General features: G+C 53.2%; 1 protein-coding gene across 8 annotated transcripts in view; it reads right to left on the reverse strand.

The window, feature by feature from the left end:
* Positions 1-7723, reverse strand: part of LOC115280040 (T-cell-interacting, activating receptor on myeloid cells protein 1-like) — a 14811-nt gene extending 7088 nt beyond the window's left edge. For 6 of the 8 annotated variants that reach the window (XR_003903622.1, XR_003903619.1, XM_029924662.1 and 3 more), the window contains exons 1-4: positions 7323-7723; positions 4345-4380; positions 3924-4214; positions 3372-3665 (exon numbers count right to left, since the gene is read on the reverse strand). Coding sequence is in view for 4 of the 8 variants with exons in the window: in XM_029924662.1 (XP_029780522.1) it covers positions 3372-3665; positions 3924-4214; positions 4345-4380; positions 7323-7356 (655 nt within the window). In the remaining 4 variants the exon portion in view is untranslated. The remainder of the gene's footprint in view (positions 1-3371; positions 3666-3923; positions 4215-4344; positions 4381-7322) is intronic. The other 2 variants (XR_003903620.1, XR_003903621.1) reach the window with 2 other exon arrangements.
* Between the last annotated feature and the right edge of the window lie 1928 nt (positions 7724-9651).

Genomic DNA, 9651 nt, shown 5'->3' on the forward strand with positions numbered 1-9651 from the left:
ACCCTTGTGACCTATGCACTTCCCAGAGACCCCCGCCTCCTAATGCTATCACGTTAGGGGTCAGGATTTCAACGTGAAATTGGGGTGCTGGACGCAGACGTCCAGCCCACGGGGTCAGAGAGCAACAGGAGCTACGCCTTCCCCGCCTGCACTCCGGTCCCCCTGTACGGGGCTGGTTTTCTTGCGGGGTGTCCTCCCATGAGGATTTCCTAGGATTGATCCAGAGGCTGAGCTAACAAGACTATCCACTGCCTCCCCAGTCTCTTTGTCTGTCCGTTTTGAACTGGATCTGGGAAGGAGGGCCAGATGCTTCTCCAGGAGTAGAATTTATGAGCTACAAAACTCAGCTCTTAAAAGCCAAGCTTTCTGCCCCAAAGAGGGAGCTGGTCCCCACTAAAAGAGAATGAAACGGGGGCTCCCAGGGGTTCAGTCGGTCAAGCGGCTGATTTGTCTCAGGTCATGATGTTAGGGTTTGAGTTCGAGCCCCGTGTGGGGCTCTGTGCTGACATCTCAGAGCCTGGAACCTGCTTCAGATTCTGTGTCTCCCTCTCTCTGCCCCTCCCCCACTCACCCTCTGGCTCTCTGTAAAATAAGAAAAAACAGGGGGCACCTGAGTAGCTCAGTCGGTTAAGCATCCATCTTCAGCTCAGGTCATGATCTTATGGTATGTGAGTTCGAGCCCCACATCTGACAGCTCAGAGCCTGGAGCATGCTTTGGATTCTGTGTCTTCCTCTCTCTTAAAAATAAATAAATATTTAAAAAATAAATTAATTAATTTAATTAAATTAAAAACATTTTTAAAAGTTTAAAAGAGTATGAAATGGTACAATAAAGACACAAACAGGTGTCAGAGAGGAAGAGAATCTGGGCCGGACTCCAGCTCCTCATTCTGGTCCGTGAAGCCAGGCGGCCCTGTGCTCCCACGGCTTACTGTCTCTGGATCCCAGCGGTGTCTGGCCACCACTGTCCCCCCCCCCCCCGCAGGACATCCGGCAGTGTCTGGCTGTCACAGCTGGAAGAGGGGACACGGAGTGGGTAGAGACCCGAGATGCTGCAAACCTCCATGCTACACAGGACGCACTTTTCTCCCCCACCCCCACCCCAAAAAGAATTATCCAGCCCAAATGTTAGTAGTGCCAGGTTGGGAAGCCCTGCATGACCCCTTTAATTCCAAGGACTTCATTTTTTTCTAAGTCACTTCAAGATAGGTGTTTTTTCCCCCACTTGTAACCAAGTGCCTTGATTAATACAATCATCAAAACTATCCATTATAACCGATTACTGTTGTGTCTCCTTCTCATGGAAGTTCACGGTCAGATGTATGCATTGCTGCCCACCCACTTGACAGATGAGAGAAAGGAGCTGCAGAATCTTCACAGAAAGCAAGTGCCACAGCTGTAGTGTTAATTTAACTCCCGTCCCGGGACTTCAGAACCTGTTCTCATGCCCCGTGTGGTTTTTCTCGGAGGCCCTGAATGCCTGTTCTATGTGGGGGTCTGGAGATTCTGGGTTCACTGGTTAGTGCCCTGTGCACTTACGACCGACCGGCCTCCTATCAATCCTGGGGATTCAGCTCTCCCCTCCCCCCATCCAGGAGGATGGCTGCTTTCTACTGGCCTCTCTCCCTCCCCTCCTCCTGCACAAACTCAGTCCTCAAAAATAGCCCTAACGCACAGGGGCCAAAACGCATCCTTCAGAAACAAACCAGCAGAGGCCCTTGTGCACTGGATGTGGGAATGTAGACTGGCGTGGCCACTGTGGAGAGCGGTATGGCGGCGGGTCCTCAAAAAATGTAAAGTAGAGGGGCGCCGGGGGGGGGGGGGGGGGGGGCGCTCAGTCGCTAAGTGTCCGCCTTTGGCTCAGGTCACGATCTCACAGTTCGTGGGTTCAAGCCCCGCGCTGGGATCTGTGCTGACAGCTCAGAGCCTGGAACCCATCTTTGGATTCTGTATCTCCTTCTCTCTCTGACCCTCCCCTGCTCACGCTGTCTCTCTCTCTCAAAAAAAAAAAAAAAAAAAAGATTAAAAATTAAAGAAAAATTTAAAGTAGAACTCTGCTCTGGTCCGGCAGTCCCCTTTCTGAGTCTTCATCCGGGAGAAGTGATGACCAGTAGGTGGCCAACTGTGATGGGCCAATAGCCAAACCGGTGGAAACAACCCACACGTCCATCGGCTGTGCTCTCTCCGTAAAATGGAGCTTTATCGGCCTCACTAAGACACGAAGCCCAGTCACGCGCCCCAGTGTGGCTGAACCTCGAGAACGTTGGTTGAGTGCGATAAGCCGGTCGTAAGGCGAAGACTGTGACCCCCACGACGTGCGGTCTCTGCGCGACGTGCGGTCTCTGCGCTCATCAGGCTCACGGAGAGCACGCGCACGCGTAGGGGGGCGGCGCCAGGGGCTGGGGAGGAGGGTGAGGACGGATAATGGGATCAGAGTTTCAGCGCTGCAAGGCCAAGAGCGTTCTGGAGACCGACAGTGCTGGTGGGTGTGCCAGGGCCAGCGCACTTAACGCTACTCAGCTGTGCGCTTCAAACTTAAGGGGCGCCTGGGGGCTCAGTCAGTTAAGCGTCCAACCTCAGCTCAGGTCATGATCGCGTGGTTTGTGGGTTCAAGCCCTGCGTCAGGCTCCGTGCTGACAGCTCAGAGCCTGCAGCCTGCTTCAGATTCTGTCTGCCTCTTTCTCTGACCCTCCATATCTCTCTCCCTCTTTCTCTCTCAAAATTAAACATCAAACTTTTTTTAAACACTTAGGATGGTCAGTTTTACCTTAGGCACTTTTGCCATAATTTTTAAACATCATTCCTTTCAAAACAGAAAGACAAGTCTTGGCAGGAAGAGAAAAGCCCCACTCACTTGAGCTAAAGGCACGAGTGCTGGAGACCCAGCGAAAACGAAACCAAGCTCTTCCTGGAACCTCTGAGTCTTTTTTGGAAAGATGCTCCCAGGCCCCTTGTTATTCCCTCCCTCCTCCTCGGCCTTCTTGCCGGACTCTCCTCCTACATAACACCAGGAGGTGTCATCCACACTTTAGTCTAACTGAGTTGTGCCCTGCCCAGGAGACAGGCAATGACTTTGTGGCTACATCTTATTTTCCTGGTCAGGGGGGAGGGTCAGTTATTACCGATCCCTCCTCCTCCAGGCCTGGCCCCCACGACACAGCTGGTCACCCTCCCAGCCTCCATTCAGGTAATCTCCGCTGTCCGTGCTCCCTCTCGGCAGAAGATCCTCCGCACCATTCCACAGACTCCTGGCCCCCCCTCACTTCTTCCTAAGTGACTGCTCCCAGCTGCAGGGTCTGGTGGAGACAGACTGCCAGCACCTGAGCCGGCGGGTGATCCAGCTGGGGTCCGCCCAACGGTCAAAACCTCACCTCTGACCCGGACCTCAAGAGGATCGCTCGGCTCTGAGGCCCAGAAAGGAGCCTCGGTCTGGAAGTACACACAGCTGTAGTTCCCGGAGTCCCCGGCTGTCACCGTCCACAGCGAGAAGTCCGTCTTCCCGACTGACACCTGGGTCTGGATGGGCGCCGCCTCGCCCGCCTTCAGCAGAGCGAACATTACCCGCCTGAAATCATAGCCTGGCCTCTGGCACTGCAGGGTCACATTGTCTCCTGCCGTCACCACACCCCTTCGGTGGGCTTGCAGGGAAGGTTTAGAGAAATCTCCTGTGAGAGAAGAAGGGCTCCGAGGTCGCGGGGAGAAGCCCGGGGTCCCCCACTCACCCTTGTTCTCCTGCTGGGATTCCCGCCCAGTGTGGGACAGTCACATCCCTGGGGTCACCCTCTTTGGACTCTGCAGGAAGGAGGTCCCCTCCCCACAAGCCCTGGATGAAGCCGACCAGGTCATTCTGTGGCTGTGTTTCTGCATCTCCTCCGTCCCCTCCCCCACTGGGCTCCCTCCCCCAGGCCGGCCCTGCTCCTCACCTGTCACCAGGAGCAGGACAGCGTCACTGGGTGGCGACTTCATGGAGGGGAGCCCTCCTCTGTGGACCTCACAGGTGTACTTTCCAGCCTGGCTGGTCCTTAGGTCAGTGAGGAGAAATTCAGCCAGGCCCTCTGTGGAAGCCGGTGGTTGTGCAAAAGGCAAAGGAATATTTCCCTTCCTGAGAGTGAAGTGGACATCCTTGGTGGGGCTCCGACACTGCAGCGTTACATTGCTCCTGGGAGGCGCCACCGAGCTGGGCCAGGCCCTGAGGGAGGGCTTGGGAAGGGGCTCTGGAAGGAAGCAGATTGGGGGCGGGATTTGGTGCCCTGGCCTGCTCTCAGGACCCCCTTTAAGGAAAGAGAAGGGATGTGGGGCATGGGGAGCGCAGGAGAGGTAGGGTGTAACTGAAGGAATGCTCACCGTCAGGCTCCCTGCCTCCTTGGCCAGTGCACAGCCCTGCAAGAGAACCGTCTGTCCGTGAGACCTGAGTCCCTCCCCGGGGGCTGCCGTTGAGACCAGACCCTGTGGGTCACGCTCACGGCCAGTCCCAGCCTCCTGCCCAAGAACCCATCTGGCGTGGGATTGGTTTGTACCTTGTGTTGGTTTCCTATGGCTGCCATAACAAACCATCAGAAACATGGTGGCTTGTGACAACAGAGATTTATTATCTTGCAGGTCTGTGGGTTAGAAAAGTCTCACTGCCTGAAACCAGGTTGCCCCGGGGCTGTGTTCCTCCTGGGAGCTCTAGATAAGAATCCGTTTCTGGCTGTTTCCGGCTTCAAGAGACACCTGCATCCCATCATGGCGGCCTCTTCCTCCGGCTTTAAAACCAGCAGTGGCTGGTGCACTGATGCCCCCTTCTGCCTCCTTCACTCTTTGAAGGACCCTGCAGTTACACAGTGACCACCCAGATAATCCAGAAGAAGCTCCCTACTTCAAGGTCAACTGATAAGATTAATTCCACCTGCCGCCCTGTGTGCATTTCCTGTGCCACGTAAAGGAGTGTGTCCACAGCTCCCGGGACCCGGGATGTGGAGTCAGGTGAGGAGACCCCTGCCCTTCGATGGGGGACATCTGGATACTGAGAACATCGTCCTTTGTGCTGACCTCCTTCTGTCTGCCCTCGGGGAATGGCCTGAATGCATCTCGGACATTACGGTTGGCCATGAGCCATCATCTCCTTGGTGCTCCTCAATCTCATAAATCTAAGATCGGTATAACTTGAAAGGGTGAAGTGCATATACCATGTCTTTCCCCTCTGGGGGCCTTACTTTCAGATCTAGACCAAGCTGATCCCAAGAAATATGCTCCTACACATCAATACAGGGGTTCTAGTTCGATTAGTGTATAACCACGGCTCTCTCCCGGGGGCTGGCTTTGCCCCCTCACACACACACACACACACACACACACACACACACACACACACACACCAGGGACATTGGCACTATCTTGAGCCTTTTTTAAGCAGCCCTCAAGTACGTGATACCGTATTGCCACCTGTAGGTGCAATGCTGACATTAGAGCCTCAGAACTCACTGGTCTTTGAGCTGCCAGCATGCTCCATTGGATCAACATCTCCCTCTTCCCCCCCTCCCCTGGCTCCTGGCAAGCCCATCCCACCGTGGGTTTCTACAAGTTCAACAGTAAGACGCCACACACAAGTGAGATCAGGCAACTATTTGCCTTTGTCCATCTGACTTGTTTCACTCTGTAACACCCTCAAGGTCCGTCCGTGTTGTAGCAAACGGTGGGGTTTCTTTCCTCCTCCTGGCGGGGTGGCATCCCTGATGTATAACCTGCTACGTCGTCCTCTGTCCTACGCCCGCGGATGGGCACGTGCGTCACTTCCGCGCCGTGTGAATCAGGCCACGGCGAACGTGGGGGCGCCGATATCGCTTCAGTTCCCAGCTTTCATGTCCTTCTGATACCCAGCCCCAGAGTGGGGTGGACCGTTGTAGGGAGTTCTGTTTCTGACGCCCGAAGAACCAGCCTCCCCGCTCTCGCCCCGCGGCGGCTGCGCCGGTCTGCACACGCGGGCTCCCCCTTCGCCACATCCTCACCGACACTTGTCGAGAGATGATGCCCATTCCCACAGGGCTTGAGTGGAGGTGACGGGGACCCGTGACCACAGAGCCCTTCTGAAAAGGTCGCCGGGCATTTCCTGAGAGGGATTCGCTGTTCGCTCACCTTCTTGTGGTCTTGGTCACCAGCCTCCGGACGTTTCCACCCCAACCCCCACCCCACGTCGGACCTGTTCGGTTACCCCATCTGGCTCGGTGGAGAGTTACCGCCTCGGGCACTACGCAGACCAAAATTGAGCTCAGTTTTTCCACTAAGTTGAGTGGCCTTGGCATGAACTTCGGGCGTGCTGTGCAGATTCCTCGAAGGCAGTATGGGGAGAAGAACTATTTTGGAGAATTTCTCTAAGAGATGTCAAGTGGCCCCGGGTCGCATGACAACAGGAGGGTGTCACGGGGCCTGTGTGGGAAAGTCTCTTCTTGGTTCCCGGCTTGCTGTCCCCGTGCCCACGGAAGACGCCACAGCTGGGGACCCATCTGAGGGCAGCTTTTCGCTTCACTGCGGCCTCTCAGAAGCAAGACGGGAGAACTGGGGCCAGTTCGGGCAGTTTTCCATGAGGGACACGGATTTTCCCACTAATGCACAGGTTTCACAGAGCTTCTTGGGAAAAGAGTTGAGTATAGTTGAGCCTGGGCGGCTCACTAGGTTAAGTGTCTGTTGCTTCAGGCTCAAGTCATGATCTCACGGTTCGTGAGTTTGAGCCCCATGCCAGGCTCTGAGCTGACAGTGCAGAGCCTGCTTGGGACTCCCTCCCTCTCTCTCTCTCTCTCTCTCTCTCTCTCTCTCTCTCTCTCTCTCTCTCCCCTCCCCCGTGTCTCTCTCTCTCTGCCCCTCTCCCACTTGCTCTGTCTCTCAAATATAAATAAACTTAAATTCTTTTTAAATAATAAAATAGGGGTGCCTGGGTGGCTCCGTTGGCTAAGTGTCCAACTTCAGGTCATGATCTCACCTGTCCTGGGTTCGAGCCCCGCATCGGGCTCTGCACTGACATCTTGGATTCTGTGTCCCCCTCTCTGCTCCTCCCCTGCTCACACTCTGTCTCTCTCTCTCAAAGATAAACATTAAAAAAATTAATAGAATTGAGTATAAAAATAATACTACAAAAACCTGGATGCGTCACAGATACAGGGCAAATGTGTTTGGGAAGCTCAGGGATGACGGAGTCTGGGGAAGCAGGGAAATGTGTGTAAAGCATCCTGGTACCTAACATGTATTCAGGGAATGGAAGGTTCTAGTCTGTGCTCATTCACCCCCACCCCACTACCGGCCCCCAAGGTCCCTCCGACTCCAGCCCGGCCCTCCCCCACAGGGCTTACCGGTGCAAAGCAGGGTCAGGAGTTGGGGCGTCATGGCAGCCGCCCCGAGCCTCTTCCAAGGATCTCCTTCAGTTGTGCTGTGAGTGGTGATCCAGAACGTTCTCTGGACTCCAGGACAGGCAGGAACCGCTTTGCTCCCAGTTTCTCAGGCCTCTGCTCTGCGTACCCACGCTTCGTGTCTTCTGGTTCCTGTCAGGAAATGACTATTGCAACCCTCTCTCTCTAGCCACTTCCCACAGGCTCGATGCCCAGCGCGGCAGTCAGTTACCCACTCCTGAGGCACGTTCATGACTATGCAGAGCATGGGAGAAATTGCTAGCCTTTGTCCCCTTCTGCAAAGTGACAGAAAAGAGCTGGGCCCCCAGCATTCCAGAATAAGAGTTACGTTTCTCCCTTTTGGGGGAACCGTAGGCCCTTCTGGTCATAGGGTGTAAGCGGAAGTGATGTGCGCAACTTCTGGGTAATGTCCCGGGGACCTCAAGGTCAGGGTTAGAGCCAGAGCTGAGGGAAAAGAGGTGAGAGGTCACGAGGCATCAGGGATGGATGGGGATCTGGGAGAATGAGACAACGGGTCCTGCAGAGAGAAGGTGACAGAAAAGGAATGGAAAAGAAAGCTGTTTCCTGTGGGGACGAGATACGAACTACTTCAGGGAAATCTCTGGTGAAATCTAATCATTAGATCTTTTGTTGGAAGGGGCTCTTAAGAAGACCTCGGGGATCCTGGCTGAGGAGCAGACAGAAGGAGGAGACCCAGGCGGTGGACCTGGGCAATGGGCAGGAGCTGAGTTGTGCAGGGAAAAATCGAGAAGGGTAAATCTAGTCTTTTTAAAGGGTTATTCCCCAAGGGATGGAATTGTGGTTAATTTTTTTTTCCTTTTGCTTCTATGCATGTTCTAAATTGGCTGGAATTGCTGTGTTCATTTGATCCCTTTAAATGTGATTGAAACTTAAGCTTTTCGAAATTTTAAGTGAGGTGCAGTGGGATGAGAAAAACTCAAAGTTAAACAAGGAGCAAACAAAGGGCGCCTGGGTGGCTCAGTCGTTAAGCGTCTGACTTCAGCTCAGGTCATGATCTCACAGTTTGGGGTTCGAGCCCCACATCGGGCTCTGTGCTGACAGCTCAGAGTCTGGAGCCTGCTTCGGATTCTGGGTCTCTCTGTCTCACTACTCTTCCCCCTCTCATGCTCTGTCTCTCTCTCCTTTAAAAATAAATAAACATTAAAAAAAAAGTTTGAAGGAGCAAAGCCATGTAAAGCTTAGAGTTCAGGATCACTGCATTTAGGGACAAACATGAGGACTTTGACATAAACACACAGAAGGAACATGCACATTTCTTCCCCCAAACCTCACCGAAAGACAGCAAGGAGATTTATAAGGAGAACATGAGCTTCGAAGGTAAAACAGCAACGAGACAGGAGCTACTGCAGGACAGGAAATGTTGACACATTTGTGGAAACTAGAAAACCAGTAGATGCGTGCCTCCCGTGGGTCACCAAGAAGGAAAGTCACATGCCCCGACCGTGGGACCTCCTAGCGGCTTGAAATTGAACCAATGACAACCCAGCATTCCACCTTTGGGTGTGCAGCCCGAGGAAGGGGAGGTGGGGTACTGAGGAGACACTACCTCCACATTCATGGCAGCATTATTCACAGTAGACGAGAGTAGACAAGCCAGGACACCTGGCGGGCTCAGTCGGTTAAGCGTCTGACTTCAGCATTTTATTTATTTATTTTAATTTTTTTATTTATAGTTTATTGTCAAGTTGGTTTCCAAGTAACACCTGATGCTCTTCCCCACAAGTTCCCTCCCCATGGTCTTCTGTTAAGTTTTTCCTGATCCACATATGCATGAAAACATATGGTATCTGTCCTTCTCTGCCTGACATTTCACTCAGCATAATACCCTCCAATTCCATCCATGTTGCTACAAATGGCCAGATTTCATTCTTTCTCATTGCCATGTAGTACTCCATGGTGCATATATATATATATCACTTCTTCTTGATCCATTCATCAGGTGATGGACATTTAGGCTCCTTCCATGTTTTGGCTATTGTTGACATTGCTGCTATGAACATTGGGGTACATGTGCTCCTATGCATCAGCACTTCTGTATCCGCTGGGTAAATCCCCAGCAGTGCTATTGCTGGGTCATTGGGGAGTTCTATGGATAGTTTTTTGAGGGACCTCCACACTGTTTTCCAGAGCGGCTGCACCAGTTTACCTTCCCACCAACAGTGTAGGAGGGTGCCCATCTCTCCACACCCTCGCCAGCATCTATAGTCTCCTGATTTGTTCATTTTAGCCACTCTGACCGGCATGAGGTGGT

Source organism: Suricata suricatta, chromosome 16 (assembly GCF_006229205.1).
Source record: "Suricata suricatta isolate VVHF042 chromosome 16, meerkat_22Aug2017_6uvM2_HiC, whole genome shotgun sequence".
Lineage (NCBI taxonomy): Eukaryota > Metazoa > Chordata > Mammalia > Carnivora > Herpestidae > Suricata > Suricata suricatta.